At 37.5% G+C, this 26,969-nt stretch overlaps 1 protein-coding gene and 1 non-coding gene across 2 annotated transcripts in view; both read right to left on the bottom strand.

Annotated features, from left to right (window-relative positions):
* The window catches only part of LOC124375583 (contactin-associated protein-like 2), a 124,082-nt gene extending 106,248 nt beyond the window's left edge, over nucleotides 1–17,834 (bottom strand). Inside the window, exon 1 of the mRNA XM_046834065.1 lies at nucleotides 17,430–17,834. Coding sequence (XP_046690021.1) covers nucleotides 17,430–17,526 — 97 coding nt within the window. The 5' untranslated portion in view covers nucleotides 17,527–17,834. The remainder of the gene's footprint in view (nucleotides 1–17,429) is intronic.
* trnae-uuc lies at nucleotides 13,317–13,388 on the bottom strand. The gene has a single exon. It is a non-coding gene; the product is annotated as a tRNA-Glu (tRNA).
* Nucleotides 17,835–26,969: the final 9,135 nt, after the last annotated feature.

Raw genomic sequence — 26,969 nt, 5'->3', positions numbered from 1 at the left:
AGGTTTGGAATGAATGGTTTAAAAATTGCGTCTAACCAAAAAGAACTTATCCCATTGATGTAGCTCACTGATGTAGTGCACTGTTGCTTGCCTACAAGGCCAAAAATGGACCAGCGCCATCTTACCTCAGTGACCTCATCACATCTCGCACTGCACCACGCTGTCTGAGATCCTCCAGCACTGTTCGACTGGTACCACCTTCTCTCAGAATGAGAGGTAAGTACACTTCAAGGCTTTTCTCTGTTCTGGCACCGAGGTGGTGGAATGAACTTCCCCTAGATGTCCGTACAGCAGAGTCCCTGACTATCTTCAAACAGCGATTGAAGACCTTCAGCTTCCTGAAACACTTAAATTAGCACTTTCCAAGTTTGTAGAATTCTGGGGTTATATTTATATTACGTTTGTAAGGTTCCTGGTGGTCTAGTGGTTAGGATGCGGCGCTCTCACCGCTGCGGCCCGGGTTCGGTCCCCGGTCAGGGAACCAACCCCAGCCACTTTCAGTGCTGGTCCCGAACCCAGATAAATGGGGAGGGTTGCGTTAGGAAGGACGTCCAGCGTAAAAACATGTGCCAAATCAAACATGCGGAGGATCCCCTGTGGCGACCCCTAACGGGAGAAGCCGAAGGAAAGTTTATTTATATTAAGTTTGTAATCTTGTGTACCAGTGTAGATTTATTCATTACTAGAGACTCAAAGCACTTTTATACATCGCTCTGGATAAGGGCGTCTGCTAAATGCCGCAAATGTAAATGTGTAGATTTGTACTGCTGCAATGATCATACACATGACAATTTGTCCATAAATTTATGCTTTGCATGGGTTGGATGGAAAATCCTGCTATAGAGCTCTGACCTTACTTAACACCATTAGGATAAATTGAAACACACTGTACCCAGGCCTCATCACCTCACCTACATCAGTACACGACTTTACTCACACCCCTGTGGCTGAATAAGCACAAATCTCCACAATCACACTCCAACATCTAACACCTTCCCAGAAGAGTCGAAGTTATTATAACAGCAAATGGGGACTAAATCTGGAATGCTCAAAATAAAACAACTAACTTTTGTCTATGTATTATATATTTGAGTATCAAAAGGTTCCAGGAAAATCATCCAGTCCAGTGAAAGCATCGATATTAAATTAGTAATCAATATCGGATGCAAAGAAGCCAAAAAACAATCAATAGGAGCTTTTAAGTTCTAAAAAAATATATATTTATTTAATTATTTATTACATTATTCTCTTTTATTATTATTGTTATTTTGACTGTTTTACTTGCTGCAGATTGTGAAGTTATATGTAAAACTGTTGAATTGAATTGCAGAATATTGGCAATTCATCATTATGGACAGCACCCATAATGTAAGAAAGAAAATGGAAGTGTGAGGTCGGGCTATAAAGACACTGCTCGAGGCTGCTTAGCTTACCATTTCCTTTCATTCCATCTAGTAGCTCGGCAGGAAAAACGCTGGCCACACGGAAAGAAAAGGAATGACTGTGTCTTAGCATTGCAAAGCAAAACTCGCATTTCCTTCTCTTATTGAGGCACCTGAGAAGGTGCAAATCGAACACAAAGCATACTGTGACTGGACAAGGAGATTTGCAAACCCTCAAGGATTAAGTGCGTTGCAAAAGTAAATGCACCCATCTAGGGTTTATGTAAAAACTGACATTAAAAATTTGAGCTTTAACTATTTACACAAATAATTATAATAGTTTACAAAGAAGCTTTTTCAGGCTGGTTGAGTTTATATTTCCTTTTTTTGTGCAAGTTGATTTATATTTTATGTTTTATGTTCGTGATTTTGCGTAATGTTAAATATGTGCTTAGGCTTGTCATTGTGCTATTGTTAATTATGTAGACACTGAATTTATACACTCATTTTTTTTTTCTTTTTTGTACTCGTTTTGTTTTTTGTGGTTATTATTGTATTTTTTTATTTGGTTGTTTTGACCTTATGTAAAAGTCTAACCAGGGATGAGGGCTGCAAACTGGCTTAATGTTATATGCCCTATTTACATGCCATTGTGTGTCAGTGTGCAACAATGTCTAGTGTATTGTCCCTGTTAAAAAATCATACAAACATTTCAGACATCATCTAGAATAAATGTTCATTGGATTTAAACATGAATATAGAAAACTTTCACAGAGTAATTATTGACAATGTTTTTATATATACAACCGACTGCAAATCAAAACCTTTCTGAAGCAGGGTTATAATGGGAAATTAATGGAATGGGGGTGTTTTGTGAAAAAGATTAGTCCTAGAAATGTGAAAGACAAAAAGGAAAGCCTAAATTGATCAAATTGAACTCTTCAAAGTTTCTCTAATCTACAACAATCATTTCACCTGCAACAAACCCTAAAGGCATATTATAATCTGAGAGTTCTGTCAAAAGAGCAGCCACAAAAGTAAACATTTAATAGCACAAATAAGTCAAAGTTTAAAAATACATATATTAATTAATTTCTACTTATATATAAAGTGACTCACCCAGACATTTTCCACAGACAACAGCTAATTATATGAAATTAGGATTTTCTATGAAAGTTAATCATGAACTATGGTGCGTATTCTTACGTGTTATTAAAGCTCGGAGGCCAGCGTAGCCTTCACACTGCTGCAGAATACACACTTCCTTCAAGCTAAATTACCGCTGCCCTGTGAAGATCCTTCATATATTAGCTGCATTAGCAGTGGCAATAAATTAAATGTCACTTTATTAAAGCATTAACGGGCAAACCGTGCAATTCCGCCTTCTGTCCATCAGCCCGCATCTGCAAATCAAAGCCAGGGTGTAGAGAAAAAAATCGGATTCATTTTATGAAAAGAAGTGGTGTAACCAATAGTGAAACAGAGGATTGTATTGCAAAGAGAAAAAGGGGACAACAACAATCTCAATTTTTTTTTTTTTTTTAACAACAAAAATATTCCCAAGTAAAAATTCTGAAATTACATTGCCTTACAAAATATCTCTGTAGGACTTCTATACAAAAAAGCTATTAATAAAATGTATATTGAATTAGATTCAACACAATGTGATTCGATGCAGTGAAATAAATATGATGCTATGCAATTTAATATGGTACCGATCGTTCGCTTTCTTAGGTTGAAACAGACATCAAATCAAAAATTTACTTAAGTACCTTCTGCCTTCTAATGCGAATCTGTGAATCTTACCATCCCATCCCTATATATGTATATGGATGATACACAAGAGTTAGATTATACTCTACATTATGCATCATCTTGTGTAAAAGATTTACACTCCTACAATGAGCTTCTGGCTTACCGAGTCACCGAGACTGATGCTTTTGTGTTACTGCTTAAACATACGGGGACATAATTTTTCTAATAGTCGTATCCTTTCATCCTAGAGAACGACAGAGTAAAGCTGGGGGAAGAGATCTGTCTCTCAATATTACTGTATTATTAGGAAAGGAAACAAAAAATAAAAATAGCAGAAGAGACAGATTCCTCATTAACGACACCTCTGCGTCTGTATATGCACCATTTCCCGTGTTGGCTTGCCAAGAACTTAGGTGTATTAATAAACTGTCTGGAACAAAGAACTCGCTGACAGCTGCCAAAGATGAAATCAACGGAGCGAACGGGAAAAAGGAAAGTTTAACTAAATGAATAAGGTTTTCTTTCCAGAACAAAGAATTTGTCGCATGTCAAAAAAAAAGACAATTGGCCGCCATTTGGTGTGCGGTAACAGCGATTCTTCTCAAAGTGAAAACCCACAGATCTAACAACAGCACAATGGAACCACAGGTATAAACGTGATCGCATCAGGAAATTACAGTGGCTCGTTAACTAGCTAGCAATTGTTTAAATATTTTTTTCTATTCAAATTTGGAAATAAAGACGCTACGTAGTTTTTATTGTCAGGAAAAAAGTTATTAGGGATTTGTGCAAATTCAAGATAAATGGATTTAGAGCAACTCTTGTGCTTGGTTTTCATTTTTCTGTAGTCCAAAGTTGTCTTTCTTTGCACCCCACGCATTTGCCGAGCGATCGCGCGTCCCGTAATTAGAATCAATCTGTAATTACAGTCTCCACTGTGTTAACCAGCAGCTCTATCACCTTTTATTAGCAGAATAACACTGCCTGTCTTACATCATTGACCTTCACTACCATGCTGAAAAGCTCAAAGAAGTAGTATCATAAAAAAGAATTGCAGGTATAACTAGAGTGACAAATAATACATATATTTATACATGTAATAATAAGTAAAAAATAAATAAATAAATAAATAAATATATATATATATATATATATATATATATATATATAATATTTTAAATGTAATGAGAATTAAATACAAAGAAAAAGTCACAATCAAAGAGAGGCCATGAAATACACAGACAAAAAAAGAAAAAATCCTTAGAAAAAAAGAACGTTCACTCCACTTCACAGGATTCTGACAAATATTGTCCTAACAAGCTGTTAAGCATCAGTAGATGTTTCAATGTGTGGGACAGAAGCCAGACTGAAGAATGTTTTCTGCCTAATGAGGAAGCAAATCCTCCTTCGTCTTTGCTATGCGCCACGAACCCTCCCAACTATGGTACGGTATTTTTCTGATGTCTGCATAATTTTCAAATGTCTCATTTACACCGCAAAGAAACAGTACTGTAACTATGTTCACTGATATTTATCAGATCTGCATGTTAAATTACTAGGAACAGCATTCTGGATAGACATCTTTCTCCACACAATTTGGATAAAAAAAAATAAAAAAGACATTTTACAGCACAAAAGGGACATCAGTGAGATCATTGAGAAAGCCAGCTTACTGTAGAACAAATAAACCTTTAGAGGACACATAACAGTCAGGGAAATTGGGAAACTGGTAGCTCATTGGATACGATTTTTCACTCCTGATCAGCTGGTTATGGGTTCAAATCCCAGCACCACCAATCTGCCACTGTTGGGTCCTTGAGCAAGGCCCTTAACCCCCTTAATTACTCAGCTGTATAACTGAGATAACGGCATCGGCATTTTTATCAATCTCAAACTCTATGATTAGATAGATAGATAGATAGATAGATAGATAGATAGATAGATAGATAGATAGATAGATAGATAGATAGATAGATAGATAGATAATCTTCAGAATGTTTCCCAATTACATCATTTTTTTTTTTAGTTTTAGTTACTTTTAATAGTGCATCAATAGTTTTGTTTTTATAAAAATTTAAATAATTAAAATCATTAATTTATTATCATCATTACTTTAAGGTTCTATTACTGTTCATTGAAGTGTTAGCTTCCTATATATAGTAAAAGACTTGATATTGTAAATAGGCATTTGACAAGGAATAAGTAAATTATCAAGAGACACTATAACAAAAATGCTAAAGAGAAAAGTTACTCAAGGTTGAACTGAGGTGTTTTGGCATTTATTACAGCCCAAAAAAAAAAGCAATTTAAACATGGATTCTATATATACAGAATATGCATGGTTTTATTTGGAATACAAATTTTAAATATTTCACATTGCATATATTGAAATTTCGGAAATAATTACACAATGAAATAAACAATCATTAATATCAAGCATTAATACCAAATTGACCATTTTGGACCATTGACAACAGCAAAAAGTGAGTATCAAAGTGCAAAATTAGAGCACCAGGAAAAACTAATGCCCTGAAAACCAATTCAGAACATGCTCAAGCCAACAGTATTCACAAGTATTTAAACTGACCAGTATCTCTGTCTTTACCAAATGGCACACACACACACACACACACACACACACACACACACACACTGAAATTTCGTCAAATCTCCATGACACTTCCTTTCAAGTTTACATCCTCACTCCTTTCATCCACAGTACATGCTTGTGAACCAGGAAAAAAATAACAAAGTCCTAATTAGCTAAAGCCTTCCTGATTAGTGTGCAGCCCAAGGCTAAATCAACTGAGCAGCTCTTCTCCTGTTTTTGCTAATTCAAAGCAAATTAGCAACATTTTTCCCATGAAGCAGAGCTCTATAATAATACTCTATAGGCAGATGTATAGCATGCAGATTAATCAGTGCCAGCATGCTTGTTTTACGATGCCCCCTGCGTGATTGTGATACGGAAGCTTGAATGCCAATTGCTTCCAACCTGTTAATCCATAACAGCAAAGCAATGAGAATCAGTGTGAATGTGCAGACGTAAATTGGTGGTTGATGAAGAAGAAAGTGCTGTCAATCAGGTGCCATAGGTTGCGTTTTACTGTTTTAGTGAAAAGAAAAGGTTTATTCAATATATCCAAAAGCTGCGCTTGAAAGACTTTGAGTGGCCTGCTATAGAGCTTTAGCCTCAACCATATTAAACACCTTTAGGATGAACTAGATTGTGAAGTTGTGGCAAGAGTAGGGAGCAGGTAGAGACAAGCCTGGAGAAGTCGAGATTTATAAGACTGTAGTGATACATACAATGTCGTATGGTTTAGATACAGTGGCACTGACAAAAAAACAGTATTCAGAGCTGGTGGTGGCAGGGTTGAAGATCCTCATATTTTCATTAATTAGAATGGACCATTGCTCGAATTGAGGGGACCCCCCCATTAGGCATCAGATTAAACAAGATTAAAGAAGATTAAACTTTCTTTCGGCTTCTCCCATTAGGGGTCCGATTTGGCACATGTTTTTACGCTGGATGCCCTTCCTAACGCAACTCTCCCCATTTATCCTTGCTGGAGACCCAAGATTATTTTAGTAAAAGATATATGAAATATACAACAACGGGGGACCCCCCCATAAGACTTGACTCAGTTTGAGCACTGGGATGGACATGATTGGTAGAAGAATGCTGAGGATGGAGCCACCAGAAAGGAGGAAAATAGAAAGGCCAAGGAGGAGGTTCATTGATGTGGTGAGGGAGGACATGCAGGTAGTTGGTTTGAAAGAAACAGATGTAGAGGACAGAGTAGTATGGAGACGGATGATTCCCTTTTGACAGAAAGCACAATAAAGAGTAGCAACTTCTTAGAAGAATGGAGTACCAATGGCCTGACATCCACAGACTTTTGCCCAAATAGTGTATTTATAGCTGCTCCACATGCTGCATGTACCTAACATACTGTCCTTCATATTACTCTGACATGCATATACTTCATCGGAATGGCCTGGGGCAGGATAGGAGTAAAATATTCAGTAAAAAATGAAATATAAAAAGAGGGAGACAGGGATATAAAAAGCTACATCAATGGATTTTGTGGCAGTCTGACTGTTGGACACAAATGTAAGAATGAATTGTAATGGACTTGGGCAGGATATGGGGACCACGACACTCAAAGCAAGCATTAAATCACCATTTTACGTACAAGACTGAAGCTTTCACAAAGCTAAATAATTCTCCATAAAGTGCATAAAGCAAGCCTTGCCAGATGATGCCCACTCACATCATCCTTTTATATCATCCTTCATGCATTACACACAGTGTATAAAAGTTCTGTTCTAAGGCTCTGGCAGCCAGTGTCTGTGATCAGACCAGGTCCCAGGTTCCATCAGGGTTGAGTAGTGATTTAACGTGTCAAGTTGTTGAGTGCTGTTTTTAGTGAAGAAGAGTGGTGTGCAAATTTCTGCTAAACCATGACACACTAATATAAAGATTTGTGCTGCTCTGAATTTCAGTTGAAAATACCGGAGAAAAGTGCACCGTAAGTGAGACTAGTCATTTTTGTTTATATGTATTTTCAATGCGGTCTAAGGGCTCTATTCAGGAGTTGAGTTAAGCATGCAGTGAGAGTTTAACATTGTTATTACAACTGAAGATGAACAGGAACACTATTAAGAAGTTACATGAGAGAAATTGGGAGGAGCCTAAAACAGAGGCATGTCTAGTTCACATCTAAAATAATAGTGGAAGGTGGAGCCGGGTGGAACGAGCGGTAAGAAACACCTGCAGCTGATGAGACTAATCAGTCCACTCTGTTTTAGTCCAGCGACGCCAATATAGAGAGAGATCCACCAAGCAGAGAAGAGCGGAAGGGTCGCCGAATGGTGACTGAGCACGGGCAGGTGCTGGAGAAAGAGATGCCTGCTGGCAAGTGGACTCGGACGGTCGCCAGGAAAAGGCGTGCTGGTCTGCCAGGAAACTCAGACAGGTGATAGAAAGGGAAATCGTGTCAATCCCCGAGTGAGACAGGCGGAACATTTTAAAATGTTATGCCCTGAGTGTAGCATGTGTATGGAGACTCCCCTGACATTTTAAATCAATAAAATCTTCACTTGTGTCCCCCTTTTCATTTCTTTGTGTTACATGACAGAATACGACACCTACAAATAGTTGCAACTTGAATCATGGCATGCTCACCCCAAAATATATAAGGTGCAGGGGCAATGGTGGTGGGTTACTGGGTAAACATTTAGATCTGGCCATTCAGGTCAAAGAGATAAAGCTGATGTTCTCCTAGTTGACCTTACGCCATGTGGGCTGGATGCAAATCTCCTGCTGTATTCATGTGTAGGCGATAGATAAAGCATGCAGATACATTCATTCAACATACAAAATTGCGATACAAAAATGACCAAAAACAAATCAAAACAATGAGACAAAGATACAATAACCAAACCAAGTGAAAAGAGAACATCTACAGAAGACATTCTTGGAAAGACAAATATGGGACACTGAGTATGTTGTGAGGTAAGTTTTTATACAGGTGCTAATTACAAGACAATGCGCTTCAGGTACAAAAAGTCATGTGACAGGAAATGTGTAGTAGCTTTTAAAAAATGTGGACCCTGTCATATTCTGTCTCATTTTGGGTGCTAGATTTCATCCACAGTCACATCCGATGGGTTTGGCATCCAATGGGTTGCAATACACTATGATCCAGCATTTATCCTGACACAATTTCAGCCAAATTAATTATATTTAAATCAATTGTAATGTCTCAAATTAGGACAAACCATACATGCATACAGCACTGCCAAACTAATGAGTCCAGTTTGAGCATTTTAATACAATACAGCAGAGTTGCAGCTCAAAACAAACCGAAAGAATTCAAGCCTTTAACAGAAGGTGCATGGTCAAGGGCAGGAAATTTCCAAACTTCTAAAATCTCTTAATGAGAAAAGTAAAAGCAGCGGCTGCTTCTAATGAGCTACATGTGTTTGCAAGTTCGGAAAACATGCCGTGTACGACAGGATGTTTTCAAAAATTTCCGCAAGCCTTTCCGAGTTTTAATGAGACATTTGCATTCATTCCAGGGAAAAACCAACGCGAACCATGTAACCCTACTGAGTACAATTATTTCACACCCAGAATCCACCAGAAGCATTACCATTATCTATCCAGCTAAAAGACAACTACTTTTTTTAACAAGCATTGTTAACCAGAAGGTAGACATGTTGAATCTTGAGCTTGAACTTTTTTGTCAGACAGTTGTTTCATGGAAATAATTACTCATTTATGTTCAGTGGACCACTTGTTAGGACAAGCTAGTAATACTTCATGAGGTATTTTACACAAAAGAAAAGTCCACACAGGACCTTGTTTTGCAAGTACTTACCCCATAAACCTTTCTACATTTTGCAGCCATAAGGATAAAAACGGACTTCATTGAAAACATTGACAATGATTTCTGCCCTCTCCAAAAAAAAGCCACATACTCTAATATTTCATTGAACTGCCTTCAGCTTTGATTACGGCATGCATTCTCCGTGGCATTGTTTTGATACGCTTCTGCAATGTCACTACATTTATTCCCATCCAGAGTTGCTGTTATTTTTCAAAAAGATCTTGTATTGATGATGGGAAAATCGGACTGCTGCGCAATGTCTTCTCCAGCACATCCCAAAGATTCTTAAATGGTGTTAACGTCTGGACTCTGTGGTGGCCGTTCCATGTGTGAAAATGACGTCTCATGCTCCCTGAACCACTTTTTCACAATTTGAGCCCAATGAATCCTGGCATTGTCATCTTGGAATATACCTGTGGCATCAGGGATGAAAAAAATCCTTTGATGGTATAACCTGGTCATTCATGTAATATAATCATGTAGCCAGCTGACCTCATTCTTTGGGCACACAATGTTGCTGAACCCAGACCTGACCAACTGCAGCAGCCCCAGATCATAGCACTGGCCCCACACAGTATTGTACAGTTAACCTCTTTCAACTTAACCCTCAACAGTTTCCCAATCCTGGTTGATCAAAACATTTCCACACTTTACTTCATGGTGGGGATGGTCTAAAGCTGTCTAAACCCAATTATCAGACCAGAAAGGCTTTCTACCTGAGTTTCATAATGGCTTTCTTTTCAAAAACCTTCCATTCAGAACCCTGCAAAATTTGATCAAGTGAACCAATCATGTATGTAAGACACTGTAGCTTAGGTTGCCTTATTAAGGTTGCCCCTTTTTTCACATCAATCCTTAACCGTTTTGCAATTCAATTGTTGATCAAAATACCACCACACCATGCTTTATAGGGATGGTTTGGAGCTCTCTAAAAACAGAGCACTTTGTACCCATACCTTTCATGAAAGCAGAGAGGCTTTCTACTTGTTTGTTGAGTCTTCTAATGGCTTTCTACTTGCCACTCTCCAATTTGAAATTCTGCAAAATTTGACCAAGTGGACACTACCATTTATGTAAGGCTTAGGACCTTTATTAAGTTAGAGTTTCCCTTACTTTTGCCTTAACCTTCAACAGTTTTTCAATCCTTGTTGATCAAAACAACACACTTTACAGTGGAGATGGCTTGAATGGCTTTGAGGTGTCTAAAAATAGCAGTTGTACCCAAACCTTTCATTAAACCAGGGAGGCTTTCTACTTGTTTGTTGTGTCTCTAAATGGCTAATGCTTTCTTCTCAACACTCTTCCATTCAGAACTCTACAAGATGTAATCAAGTGGATTTACCAGGCATTCAAGGACTGACTTAATAAGCCTTTATTTCTGGAACCTCAGAATTTAGAATGGATTTTCTATGAATATCCATGAAATCACCCAACAACAAGGGAAGAAATACTCATGTAACAGCACACCTACTGTCATTAGTTATATACTGCACTGAAACTCAATTGTATATTTATTTTTTGTGCAGTTATATATTATCAAGTTTTTGCATACCATTTTCAGCCAAATATACATTTCCATTTTGATTTTGAGGGAGGAATGGCAGCCATTTTGAAACATGCCTGAGCATTTAGACAAATGTAATATATTTTAATAGTACAAGTGCAAGCAGATGCAAGTATAAAATAAATAAGGTTTACTTATATAATAAGTTACTTATATAAATTTTTCTTGGATATAATATAAATATCCAAGAAAAACTATACAAACTGGGACTAAACCAAAGACTGTGAAACTGAAAAATGAGTAAAAAATTAAACAAAGGCTTTGATAAGAATAAAACAAAGAGGTATAAAGTGCTGTGCAAAAAGTATTTGCCCATTCCTGATTCTTTTAATTTTTTCATATCTGTCTCAATGAGATGATTCAAATCTTCAAGCAAGTAAATATAATAAGCTGTTTTCAAATTATAATTTCATTTGTTAAGGGAAAAAAGCTGGCCAAACCTACCTTGACAAAAGTGAAAAAGTAATTGCTCCTAAATCTAATAACTTGTTGTGACACCATTGACGGCAACAACTGCAATCAAGCATTTGCGATAACCGGCAATGAGTCTTTCACACCGCTGTGGAGGAATATTGACCCGCTCTCCTTTGCAGAATTGTTTGAATTTAGCCACATTGGAGGGTTTTCAAGCAGGAAAGTCAGCTCGAAGGAGGAATAATCTGTATTTTTTTTTTATTTAAATTTAATAGATAGTTATTCATATATATAATCATAAAATTAAAATTAAAGTACAATTTTGAGGAAAAAAACTTTCGCTATGCATATCAAATTGAGAAGATTTAACTTCTCACTAAAAACCAATTTTAGAAATTTGACATTTTGGGGGCTGAGTTTAATAAACATATACGTTAGTCATTCAGTTACAGTATGTAGGTAGCGCACTATGGTGTGAACTCATATACCATAGCATAGTATAGATTTATTATTTATTTTCTTTTATTATTATTATTATTATTTATAACATCATGTTTCCATACATTATGGTACAATTATTTTTATTTTATTAGTATTTTTAAGGCATAAAAAAACAATTCGCATGATTTCAATGGCATAGTCGATCATTTGTATCTTAAAACAATTTTCGTACGTCATACATAAAATGGTTTACGGCATGTTGTTCAGTGGACCTTTATCTTTTCAAATAAACCGGGATGAGCAGCAGTGGATGTCTTTGACTCGTTATTACAATAATAATGTAAGTGGTGCATTTTTTTTATGCATGTTGTTGTTGTGTACTGCTTACACAAATTCAGCAAATACATTCGTTATACGTTTTCCATTGAAAAACAGTGATCTAAAATCGCTGCTTGAGACTTAGACCTTTAGAATAATGTATAGTTAGTCATGGTTACTCTTCTCCCTATTTATTTAATCTATTGCTAAACATTAACACCTGAGAACAACGGGATATCGGTTGCGCAGGCGCGGCGCTGAAGGCTAAGGGGGTTAAAGTCTGCCAAAGATGTCAGTTATGGATGTATGTCTACATTGCTGAAAGTGATAAAGATTTGACTGACAGCTACATCATGAATCTTTCCTCTGTCACACTTCCCACTGTGTGACCTCTATTTTCGATCATTTATTTAAAAAGGTATATATATATATATATATATATATATATATATATATATATATATATATATATATATATAAATATATAAATAAAATTGTATTAACAGATTGCAGCTTTAACATGTATAAATCATACTGCGTTTCATATTCATATTTATGAAAATGACATGGATTATGACAGTGACATAACGGATCTAAGTCAGAACTGGGGCACATCCATGCAGGGGAGGTGGTGATGTGAAAGTTTGTAATTGTGTGACAAAGTGCTTATTTACTGCTGTTTGTTCAAAGAAGACAGAATTGTGGGTAATTAGGCATTGCTGGGTTAGTTTCACGGTGTTACATTTAGCTTATGAGTTTGTTCTGCAAACCCTGTTGGAAAATGATCAAATCTCATCCTGATATGTTAGCATTACTAGTCATGCCGACATTAAGAGGTGTGCATATCCGACATAGCCTTTTGCAAACCAGGAAAGACACAGTACTAAAGCACAATCCGATACCAATAAAAGCTTTCTTTCGGCTTCTCCCATTAGGGGTCGCCACAGCAGACCCGCCACATGTTTTTACGCTGGATGCCCTTCCTAACGCAACCCTCCCCATTTATCCGGGCTTGGGACTGGCACTAAGAGTGACTGGGGTTGGTTCCCTGACCGGGGATCGAACCCAGGCCGCAGCGGTGAAAGCACCGCATCCTAACCACTAGACCACCAGGGACCCACAATCCGATACCAATAAGCTGGGTCAAATGTTGATGGTTAAGGGAATTGCTTATAAGCCCAGCAATGGCAGCTTGGTGGTAGTGCTAATTGAACCTATAACCTTCCAATCAGAGGTCTGATCCACTGAGCTACCATTTCCACCAGACTTCTTACTAAATTATAAATCATTATTGTGATTCTTTCACCTGTATTAAAGTCAAGTGGCTTTTTTATTTTACTTCAAATATATACAGCTGGTACAGTATACAACAAAACGCAAAACAACGCTCCCCAGGACCAAAAAAAGCATCAATTTACACTGGACAAGGTGCTACATAAGGCAACGTAAGCACAAACGCATAATACTGTATTTTCTGTCCGAGTTCTTGAATGTCCTTATTAAATGTAGGAAATCTGGGTGAGTAAAGTGAACCAGTGCACGATAGGTGTGCTAGCTTCCCCTTTTAGGCCATATCTAATACTGCTGCAGTCTCCTAAGAGGCTCAGAAACCTCCACTCCCTTGAACCACCGGCTATAAAAATATCCAGCAGTGGACAACAGCACGATGGGACGCAAAAACAGGTCAGCGAAGTCTCTTTGATGTGTGCGGGGACACTTGGGAAAACGGTGCCTACTTGGCGAACTAGCAGGCTGACAAGTCATACATGTTATCTATTAATGACTCTTACCCTATAAATCTATGCTGCATTAAGACCCTGATCAAGTCACAACGAATGCATGTTACCTACTTTTAACTTTGAAACAGTTTCATGTTATAGTTCAAAGGCTACTTGGTTAGGGTACGTTCACATCCTGCAGGGACCCCTAAATGTTCGCCTGCTAAATTAACTAAATGCAATCAGTTGTTGTTTATTACTTTTCAGTGTCCCCTATAAAGTTTCTTTAGTTTGTTTCTCGTACAACTATATGAAATTGTATATAAGGATTTATACCATGGTCTGTCTGAATACTCAGTTATGATTGGCTGGAAAATTTAAATTTAAAATGGGAAATCTAATGAAAAACATCACAGAGTTAACATTCACCCACAATCAATCAATTAATCCATTAATCAATCTCTCTCACACCCCCCCCTTATGGTATGGGAAGACTGCTTCAGAATTTAAAGACATACCTCTGTTTTAATGGAGACAAAATGGAACTCTCAAAAGAAGCCGATCAGAAGACCGCAGCGATCTCGTGTGGGAGTATGAATGAAGAAGATTACTGATGCATTGGGACATGAGATCAGAAGGCGTCATGTAAGCACAAAGCATTCAGCATGAAGGACTTGCACATGACATCCAAAGAGCATCTTTTTTTTTTTTTACGTTAAAAGTCACTCATCTTTTCAAACAGCGAATACGTTCTCATTGTTTTGTATGAGGTGAGGCACATCTTGAATGGAGCTGCAGCTTGTATATATATACATACACAGTGTATATGTATAGTATATATACAGTATATATATATATAGTAACCAAAAAACGCGAGGTTTCGACTCCTTCTCCTTTTGATGTTTACTTTTTCAAGGGGAATTGTACATGTACTGTACTGTAAACTCAACAAAATTTGTGAATTACTTGTCATAAACATTTTATTTGGTACTTTAAATGAATAATACAAAAACTAAAAAGGTTTTCAAACATTTTTATGTAATTTATTAGTACAAACTCTGTTTTAAAATTTAACTCCGTACTTTCGAGCCACTCGCGGCTTCTCGCAAACTATCAGATTTTTCGCGAGTTAGTCCGGTTTCAATTGAAAAGTCGCGTATCGAGGGTCCGTGTATATATATATATATATATATATATATATATATATATATATATATATATATATATATATATATATCATCTCAAATAATTTTTAATATGCAACAAACCAGGGCATTTTTGTCAATAGAGTATAGTGTATCTGATGTATATAGTGTATTATACAGTAGTCTATATATAGCTGTATTTGATATATTGAAGAGTTCTGTAACACATATATTTACCATTTATGAAAAAAGTGTATCTAGTTTCTTTCCTTAATTACAATCTGTTAATTTAGTCTCTGATGACTGTTTATAGCAGCTATAACACAAGCGGGAAAAGGAACTAACTTGATGTTTTACAACAGTAAATGTAGCCATAAGTAGATAAAAAAAATATGCTTGGGTTGTTTTTATGGGTTATATGTGTTGCTAATAAAAAAAGTAGATTGTAAAATAAAGAAAATAACCTTCTGGGGATCGAACATTAACTTTGCTTTCCATTAAGTCTTATCCTAGTGTTAAATATGTTCCTATTACATTGCGTTTTATTGCGTTAAAAAAAGGCTTGTATGAAACAGGCGTTGATTATAGTGAGCACTTGAACTGATGGGGAGCTCAGTGGTTACCTCCCAGAAGTCTGAGAAATTGAATTTTGTAGAGCATCTTACTGGCAAAACACCTACTACACTATATTCAATGCAAGTTCTGCTGCAGTATAATGTAACATTCATGTGTATGCTTGTATTTTATAGAGATAATCATGGCTAGTAAGAAAACAGTTTCCGGGAAATATTTAACTTTTGAGTCATGGATTATGAGGACCAGAGTCTTTGTTATAACATTATTGTGAAAACCATTCTGTTCTGTATACATAGAACAACAATTAGATTTAGACGTGTGTGTCTCACTTTTTGTTTTAGAAGAGCAATATGCGAGGGCGAGTTGATGGCTCTGTTGTTGACAGAAGGTCGGGGGTTCAATCCTCAGCCTTGTCAAGCTGCCATTGTTGGGGCCTTGGGCAAGCACTTTAACACTCTATGTTTCAGTAGAGCTGTTTCATGGCTGACCCGGCCCCCCTGACCCCAGCTTTCTAACAAGCTGGGATATGCAAAGAAAGAATTTCACCATTCTATAATGTATTTTATATGTATAGTGTAAAATCCTCGTTCTTTTTAATGGTGTTGTATGTAATTGTGTTTCATTACTGTACTTAATAGATTTTTTGTCTGCTTTTTATTTTTACTGAGTATAAAAGATTTAAGCAACTTGTACTCTCTACTCAACTACATTTATGATTCAATATATGTACTTTTTACTCCATTATATTTTACAAATTGTACAAATTAATTTGTATTTTAGGAAATAAAACCCCACAAATCAACTGTTTTTTGCTTTGAGGTTGATGTTGAGGTTTAATGCATCTTTGAGCCTACATTTAATATGAGTCAAATATTTAAGTACTGTTCAAATCAAAGACTTTTATATAAGTCTTATTGGACTCTGTGATTTTTAACATGTAATAAAGTAAGTTTTACCATAAGGGAGCTATAATTTTACTCCAAGTATAATTTTCAGGTACTGCTTTTTAATTGAGTGTTTTTTGATTGGTATTGCTGAGATACTTGACTTCTCATTTTCTCCCCATAAGTACATCAATGAATCAATAAGTCTTCTGGTCAAAATAGAATTGAACAACTTTTGTCAAGAGCTTTTATTAAGAAACTTTAAGATCGTCAGCACATACAGTTTGCAGAACAGTGACAAAATAAGCCTACGAGATGCAGTTACATGTGCACAGATTTGCACGATCTCGCTGCTTACTAAAAAAAGAGATGAGAAATCTTCTGATTGTGTCCCCTTTCTAGATGTTACAGAGTGTCTGATAGAGGAGAAAAAACATCATCACTCATATCAAGCTAATCAGAACAAGCTTAATCACTGATAGTAAATTAGACACATCAGTAGTCAGGACTGCACCTTTATTCAGTGATAATGACTCCAAATGTGTCCTTAACTGCACAAGTTTTAAAAAAAAAATCATAAAATCACAATATTTTGTCATTTAAAAACCTCCATTAAAGTCCATATGGAAGGATTGGAATCTGGGCAGGAGAAAAGGAGTGAGATGGAAAAGAAAGAAAGTCTGAAAAGGAACATCCTTGGAATTCATGAAATGCCATTCATGAAATGTCAGCACACACACACACACACACACACACACACACACACACACACACACACACACACATAATTGGCATGAAACCATATTAGCCGTAAAGGCATCAAGTGGAACTTACGGGTGGATGGAGAAGCAGCGTGCGCACTGGTGCTGATGCTGAAGATCCAGAGCAGCCGGATGCATCCCGAGCGCACCATCCTCATCTTCCTCTCCATCCTCCAGCACTCTCCTAGAGCCCTTCGCTCTCTCTCTCTCTCTCACACACACACACACACACACACACACACACACACACACGCTGAAGTGCCGGTGCTGATGCTGCTCTCCGCACTACAGAGCAGAGTTTCTGCTCATAAATGTTGCGTCCCGGAAAACAAAACCAAAAGCATTAGATGCGCGCATCGGCTCGCGCTCCGTCTCTCTCTCTCTCTCTCTCTCTCTCTCTCTCTCTCTGTCTTTCTCGGGGTCTCTAATGAACAGAAAAGTCATTCAGCTCTCTGTCCGGCTCCGAAACTTCCACTGACTCGCCTCTTCTCTCTGCCTTAGCCTTATAAGAACATCCCCCCCTTCTACTCCGATTAGTACAGTCCAGCACACAGTTAAAGAACCATCAGAAGGGCGGGGATTCCGTAGTGGTACAATCCAAGGAACTCCAATTCACGTGATTGGACTGGATTAATGTTAGAGTGGAGTCATTGGAGTCATCATGAAGTGGATGGATGGATGGATGGATGGATGGATGGATGGATGGATAGATAGATAGATAGATAGATAGATAGATAGATAGATAGATAGATAGATAGATAGATAGATAGATAGATGCGGATTCTCCTTCTTTAGGTTTTTGGATTTTTTTTTATTTGTGGTCAAGCGTCCATGCAGGTGAGGTTTGACAGTATTTAAGGTTCATGATGTAAAATTTTAAGTGAAGGCAAAAGAAAATGAGGATAAAACGTAAAACAAATGAAAAAGCTTCCAATGTTACTAACGTAAAAATCATTAAAAGAGAAAGGTGATCCAAATCCACCACACAGATGAACAGGTGAGAAATAAAAATAAATAAATAAATAAATAAATAAATAAATAAATAAATAAATAAAAGAATAAAAGAATAAAATCGTACAAACAGATTAAAAGGCTTGGTAAATGCAGACAAAAGGGTAATGGAGCGTATATTTAGCGTGTGGGAAGTGAAGGTCTCTGGCGGCCGTGTTTGATGCTGTTTCCTCGAAAATGGAGTTTGCTTTGTGCTGTGATATGACAAATATCAACAGGCAGAGAAAAAATATCAAGCACACTAGATTTGACCACGCAAAACAGCGTATGTTGGTGGTGGACGACATGGATGAGGTGTGGACAAAATGGATGAGGTCCCAAGACAACAGTAAGAAAGCATCAAGGCTTAATATTGTTATGAACACAATTTCAAAATAAGCCAAAGACACCACAGTCCACAGAAACGACAGTTTTTATATTGTAGGTTATTATTTCAGCAGTTTTTCTGAACTCTGTTTCAGCAGACAAAACAGACAGGCAGGTGCTTTCTGTATTACAGTAGCAGCAGCAAGGGGTCATGCGTTCTAAATGCTCTGGTAAAATATATCGGCACATCTGCTGAAAGTTTGGCTGTTTCCACTAAGCACCACATTGCTATGGGAGCAACCCTTTACAATGGAGTGTGTTTTGGTTGCGAGAGTATTTCTCATGCTTGCTGAGCAGTTATTGAGATTTAATTGTGTGTATAGATCAACAATGTGTGTGTGTGTGTGTGTGTGTGTGTGTGTGTGTGTGTGTGTGTGTGTGTTTTGTACGTATGGAATTAAACTTGAACCCTTTCGAGGTGCTTGGATTAGATTGATGAACTAGTGGTCTATAATGTAATTTATAGAAAGATGTATGATATATTTCTCCAATTGCTCTCTCACTCATAAAAATTTAAATGATTTATTTTTGAGGGCTATTGTTTCCAGCACACAGTTGAAAGGGGGGATTTAGTTGTGGTACAGTCCAAGAACTCTGCTTCACATGGTTCAGTAAGTTAATTCAGGAGTGGATTGTTTTTAGAGTGGAGTTATTCTGACATTACAAGAAATTAATAGTGTGTGTGTGTGTGTGTGTGTGTGTGTGTGTGTGTGTGTGTGTGTGTGTGTGTGTGTGTGTGTGTGTGTGGATGGATGAATAAATTTGGGAAAGAATGAATGGATAGATATATGTACGAACAGAAGAATTAGGTAAGAATTACATAGATGGATTGTTAATTGGATGGATGGATGGATGGATGGATGGATGGATGGATGAATGGATGGATGGATGGATGGATGGATGGATGGATGGATGGTATTTTGGTATTGACTGAATTGATTGGAAAACCAGTGTATTGATGGATGGTGGTTGGGCAGAAAACAGACAGCCATGTGTTTCCTGTATTACGGTAGCTGCGAAGCGTCACAAGATTTGAAATGCTCTGGATAAATATCTCGGCACGTCTGCTAAAAGTTTGCCTGTTTCCACTAAGAAACACTTTGCCGCAGCATTTCTCATGCTGGCTGAGTGGTTATTGTCATTTAATTGTATGTATAAATCAACATTTTTGTGTTTTTGGAAGCAAAGGTATGGAATTAAACTTGAACCCTTTCTAAGGCGCTCGGATAATATTTATTGAATTAGTGGTCCATAATTTAATGTAATGCAATAAAAGATGTATGAGATGATATTTCTGCAATTGCTCATAAAAATGAAAATATTTTTTTTCCTCAGGACAATTTTAGAAAATATTATTGTTTCGCTTGATCGAGAACAACGTCGAGGAAAAGCAAAGGACGGCGCCTCTGAGCCAAAGGACTATTTGTTCCCTACAAGGTCTCAGATTGATGTAAGAGATAGGGGGATACCATTAGAAATGAAAACCTAGACAACATTATGAGTATTGCTTGCTAAGAAAAAAAAGAAACGCGTTCTAAATGTACGTGCAGAGTAACAGAAAAGCTATTAGTCTGGAACTGGTGCTGGTTTGTAGATATACAGTATATTTAAGTCTTGCATCTCATTTCTTACCAAACAGAAGGATGAATGCATTTGGCCTGCAGGAAACTACACACTTTTATCAGTTTCACTTCAGGGCAGAGATATAAATAATGGCTGTATTCAGCACAGATTTGTACGATATTTACTTTTAATGCATCATCATTACTGTATGGGATAGGAGTGTGTCCTCATAAAGGAAGAAGCAGAAACGTAAGGAAATAGTGAGTTATATAGAAATCACCCGAGATATAGGAGAAGCACGTTGATTTATACAAGAACTGAAAGTTTTTGCTAGAATATAAGCTGATTTATATAGGAGGTGTAGGAACTGTAGGGAAAACATTGATTCAATAAAAGAAGAACCAGAAATGTAGTGGAAATACATCAATTTATACAGGAACAACTATTCAAGTAGGAAAAAAATAGATGGCTTTTGTATAGGAAGTACCAGAAATGTATGAAGAGCAATTTTATACATTAAACAACAACAAAAAGGGCATTCATTTAGCTTATTACACAAAAAGAAGCAGAATTGTAATGCAAGTATTTAAAAAGCACCCAACAGTATTAGGGGGCTTATTTGTTTGTATACTCTCATACTCATACCCGTGTATATTGCTTGAATATTTGCGTACATTCTTATACCCTTTCTTATTTACATACGTGCATAACTACAGGGTAGTGCTTGGAAGCGGGACATTTTGAGGAGTTGGCAACCCTGCGCACCAATACACTGCTCCATTATAATTAATGGCAAGGTTTCTAAACAAGAACACAATGGGCCCAAACAAAACTCCTAGTTCTGAAATTTCCCGTTTTCCTGTGCCACCTTGTACTGTACATTTAAACATTTTGTCCTCAAAATTGATGTTTTAAAAGAAGGAAAAATGTGCAAGCGTAAGGATTTGAGTGAGAAATTGGGATGTCTAGACGACTGGGTCAGAGCATCTCCAAAACTGCAGCTCTTGTGTGATGTTCCTGGTCTGCAGTGGTCAGTATCTATCAAAAGTGCTCCAAGGAAGGAACAGTGGTGAACCGGCGACAGAGTCGTGGGCGGCCAAGGTTCATTAATGCACGTGCGGAGCGAAGGCTGATCCATGCTCCTGTAACTCAAACTGCTGAAGAAGTTTATACTGTTTATGCTCGATGACTCAGAACTGAATAGCTTTCAGAGGAAGTCCTGACATCAGAGTTTTGCAGTAGTCCAGTCTCAAAATGACAAGAGACTAAACAAGCACAGAAATGGTCGAATCCTTCGAATGTTGTAGAGAATAAATTGACCATATTAGCAACATGTGAGAAGGAGGACAGTTGATTGTCCATAGTTACCCCAAGGTTGCAAGCAGTGGCTGAAGGGGAGAGCAGAGAGTTATGAAGAGTTATTCTAAGGTCCTGACCTGGATATGAATTACTTGGGATGCTCCTGCATGCAAAGACGTCCTATAAAATTGTGTGCCTCCAACTTTGTCATGACTTTTCGGGAAAAACTACATGCGGCTGGAAAAGTCAGGTGTTCCAAAACTTTTGTCCATATAGTGTAGCAGCAATTAATTCACCCTTAAAAGCAAATATAACCCCAATGTATTTAGTTTTTCAGGTAGTAATTTTTTTTCTTTGCTTTCCTCTGAACTACACCTGACTTATAAGAACTCATTAGTTTGATATGTTTTATCAAATCATCTCCTCCATGTACTCAGTCATTGAAATAGTCCATCCATCACAGACTCATGCAATTTTCTCCTCAACAACAAACTCCATCTATAATCTTTACAAAAGTTCTAGATTGATGTAGTGTCAAAAAAATGAACGAATGGCATTCGAATTGAAATGTACTGGAGCTGTGAGACTGCAGTTCTATAATTCACTCCGGTTGCTCTCCAGGTCAAAAATTCTCAAGCTCTTCATCTCGGCCACAACTTCCTCTCAGTCAGTCAGATATGCTTACAGTTCGATTAAAAGAGTTGCTTTATTTTGACCTATGATGCAATCAGGCCTGTGGCTCAGCACCGTCTTCCTGCATTGCACCATTCAGGTGATTGATTCATCCTTAGTTTTGTCTTTTTCTACCATGACAAAAACACAATCCACCCTCAAACCTGACAGCTTTTTCAATCTCATGCTAGCCAAGCCTTTTCATTTCTGACATTTTAGAACAGCTCCATTTTGTAATTGTAATTTAGGCTTTGCCAGTAAAAAAAAAAAAAAAAAAACGCTTTCAGCGGTTCCGGTGAATGCATTACTGTCAACCTTAAGTGACACTTTCATTTAAGATCCAACTGTAACTGCATTCCACTTGAAAGTGGCTGCCATCTGGCTGAAGGTTTTTTAAGGTTTAGGCTTCACCAACATGGGACACAATGCAGAAATTTGTATAAACTTTCTACACATTGCCACATTATTAGGAATTATACAGTATACTTGTGTTTAAGATCAAAACAAACCACATTTAAAGTCAAACACCTAACAAATATGACCTATACACTGCATTTACATATATGGCATTTGCTCTAATCGAGAGCGATTTATCTCATTTATACAACTGAGCAATTGAGGGCCTTGCTCCAACCTGAACCCCCTTTGTTTGGTTGTAAATGTAACTGTGTACATGTAGAAATATTGTGTAGAAAGCAACACTGACCATTTACAAAACTGTTGCTCATACAGAACCTTCAGGGAGTGCGATGTAAGATTTTGCAACACGTATTGCTTCGGCACATCCATATGAAGCTCTTAAACACTCTACAGTATTACTCTTAATGCAGCCTGCCACTATATAACTTCAAGGCTTCATACAGCAGTCCCTATATCCAGCATTGCTTTTGTGTTTATGAACAGGAACAGTGTGACCTGGATCTTGTTTAGTAACACAATCACTCCTGCCAAGTGTGACAAATCATGCTGTATTGCCCTTGTACTATGGAGGCTTTAAGCCTTTTATATATTGTAGCCATTTGAGAACGTTGATGGGCAAATAAAAAATGCGTCAAATCTCCGTATTCCATATTCTGTCATGTTAATGGATCATTGGAGAGCTTGGGATTTTCTCTTCAAGTTTTAACACCCTTACAGTAAATCTAGAATCTATATGCACATAAGTAATGGGTCACCAGACTTTTGCAGGTATATGTGGTTCTTTCACAAACTGTTACCACAAAGGCACACAATTGTATAAGACGTCTTTGGATGCGAGATTATTAAATCTTCCCTTGAATTGAACTAGGAGACCCAAACCTGTTCCAGTAGGGTTCATGAAGAAAAGCTTTACAGGGGCTGGAGTGAAAGATCTAAAATGGCCTGCTGAAAAGCTCAACCCAATTAAACATCTCTGAGATGACTGCATCCCAAATCTCTTGTATTTATATATACAGTATCTCACAAAAGTGAGGACATTTCAGCAATCATTTTAGTATATCCTCGCAAGGGACAATACAAAAAATTGGCTAAACTACGGCCGTTATTGTCTAAATAGCTGGCAACAAAATCGAGTACATCCTAAGTCAAAACTGTGTCTAAAGTGTCAGTATTTTGTGTGAGCACCATTGTTATCCATCACAGCTTTAATCCTCCTGGGCATGGAATCCACCAGAGCTGCACAGGTTGTTGCTGGGATCCTCCTCCATTCCGTCATAATGACATCACAGATGTGCTGAATGTTACACACATGGCGCTGCTTCACCTTTGGCTTGAGGATGCCCCACAGGTACTCAATAGGGTTCAGGTCTGGAGATATACTTAGTTACTCCAATTCCTTCACCTTCAGCTTTTGAATTCCATTTTACTAAAGCAAGAAACCCAGTTAAGACAACTCCAAACCTCTACACTACAACCGCAACTGTGCACCTACATCATCTGGAGTAGTTCAGAATCAATATTTGTCTAATAACATGACAAAAACATTAAAAATGTAAATAAAATACAACCTACTCACCAGAGATGCAGACTCATAATTTGCACCGCTCCTCAGAGGCTGTAATCTAGTGGTACCACTCAAATTTACTGGTCTGGAAGTGGTAAACAAACCCTTTCCCAGGCTGAGACAAGCTAGCTAGCTTCGGGGTTCACCGACCTCCTCACAATGTCTAGCTTTTCTTGAATATTTTTAAGTACAGTATGTCCGAAACCAAATCAATTTCTCTTCCTCCATAGGTGTATAAAAGTATTTTTTGGTCCTCTGAACAACCCATCAGAGGACGGAAAAATGCTGACGCTAATCTGGGCCAGCAAGCTGGGAATGAGAGGAGAATCAAATTAAAATCTGATTGGTTACAGAAACAGAGCTATTTATTAAGGAGATTATGTTAAAAAAAGGTCAGCAGTACAGACTTTGAAGGCTCTGGGCAGATTAGATTGGCATGGCAGCACATTGAGGCTGAAATATGATTGGACAAAAGATCTAACATCCACATACACGTTCTGGAAGCAGTGCAGCCGAGAGAAACACTACGAAATGAAGAGAATAAACTGTTAGGAATAAATTAATACAATTTAATGGAACAGATATATCTTCACTTTTCTCATTTTCTTTTTTTTCCTCTTTTTCATTTCTTTTAAATCTTTCAAACATATTTGCCATTTTTTACTTTTTTTTTGGACAAACTAGGCACTTCAGATCATTGCACATCAGTGTAAATCCCTTAGCATAAATCCCACAAAGACATATATATGAATCTGAAATCTTTCTTCTCATTGAAGAACCTTATGTTTTTGCAATCGAACAGTTCCCTGTATCAGCACATGAAAAAAAACATTGTTTCAGGCAGAACCTGGGGTGTTCTTTTAATAAATCACAGTGTTATACTTTAAATAAATATAAAGTGCTTGGCCCCTCATAGTGGAGCAGATAGACATTAAGTGCAGGAACGAGTTCGTCTCAAATTGCTAGGCGTCTCCAACCTCAGCTCACTCTACATTGCTTCTTCTTTTTTTTTTTATTATTATAATTAAACTTGTCCTTTCTTATTAACTGGATATCCTACTGGATATTTTTTTTTTAAAGAAAAAAAATAATTAGCATTAGTTTGCATTGACTGATCAACATCTAATATCAATGTTAATCAAGTTTCTTTTGAAACTCATAATTTATTTGTCAGGTATACTATATGGAGAAAAGTTGTCCCTGTGGAATCCCTGTCCTTAAGTTGTGCTTTTTTAACATCCCATTCCACATTTCATCAACATTTGCTAATATATGAACCTCCACTCTTCTGAGAAGATGTTCCACTTGCATTTTTCATCTACAGCGTTTGGCAGAAACCCTAACCAGAGCGACTTACATTTATCTCATTCATACAACTGAGCAGTTGAGGGTTAAAGGCCTTGCTCAAGGGCCCAACAGTGGCATCTTAAGGGTGATCAGAAGTCCATCATCTTAAACACTCAGTGTTCCAATTCATCCCAAGAGTGTTTATTAGTATTGAGCTCAGAGCTCTATAGGAGGCCACTCAAAATCTTTCACTCCAACTCAAATAAAACATATGTTCATGGAGCTGGCTTTGGGTACAGGGGCATTGTCATGCTGGATCAGGTTTGGGTCTCCTAGTTTAAGCAAAGGGAAAATGTAATGCGACCACATCCAAAGACATCCTATGAAATTGTGTGTCTCTAACTTTGAGGTAATAGTTTGGGAAAGAACTGAAGAACTACACATGGTTGGAAACGTGAGGTGTCAATACTTCTATATAGAGTATATCTATATTTGTATATTTGTTCAATCCTAATTATCTTCAGATGTTTCCTACTTTCCGTCGAAATGTTTCTGTCATCGCGAAATGTCGAAAAGAATCTCAGCAGAAGAGAAACTCTTTGTGAGGCGAACTTCTGAAGTCATTTTTCTGTAGTCAGTGTAATTACCTCATTGCTGTAATGTGCACAATTTATGTGTCAGCAGTTTGATAATGGCTCGCTGTTTAAAGGCTGCTGTGGGGGATTGCGACCGCGATGTGCTGATTACGTGTGCCGCATTTTAAGAAATCTCTGTTACATGGAGCTTTCTCGAGTAACACAGGCATCGCATTAGTCACACAGGTGTAATAATCAACGGGCTTCCGCTGCATTGACGTTATTTATTCTCCTCGCTTCACACTAAAAGCTTCTGCACTTCTGGAGGAAACATTTCATGAATTGAAAAAAAATAAATAGATTAATGGTTCCACTCTTTTATCTTTGTGGCATGTGGATGCTATTGTTATGCTGGGAGGCTTAGGGAGACTTGATTTGATCACATCATGCTTACAGTGAAGACTTTTTGTCATGTCTGATGTCCCCATCATGATCATACAGAGTTTCTTTTTGCTCGTTCTCTTTTTAGAGGTAGTCAATTCTATATTTGAATCAGGTCATCTCTAAATTTACGAAACGTGAATGGACAAAGAAATATAACATTATTTTATGCAGTAAGATAAGATAAGATAAAGTCTAATAGCAGCAGGGAGAAAAGACCTTCTGTAACGCTTCTTCAGACACTTAGGATGTAACAGTCTGTCACTGAAGGAGCTGCTCAACGATGAAACGGTTTTATACAGGAGGTGAGAGACGTTCTCCAGCAATGATGCTACCATCCTCCTTTTCCCACCTCCATACAGCGTCCAGGGAAATCCCCAGGACTGAGCTGGCCTTCCTGATCAGCTTGTCCAGT

This window comes from Silurus meridionalis, chromosome 21, assembly GCF_014805685.1.
Source record: "Silurus meridionalis isolate SWU-2019-XX chromosome 21, ASM1480568v1, whole genome shotgun sequence".
Classification (NCBI taxonomy): domain Eukaryota; kingdom Metazoa; phylum Chordata; class Actinopteri; order Siluriformes; family Siluridae; genus Silurus; species Silurus meridionalis.
The sequence above is the reverse complement of the archived record's forward strand: the minus strand, read 5'-3'. Positions and strand labels throughout refer to the sequence as shown.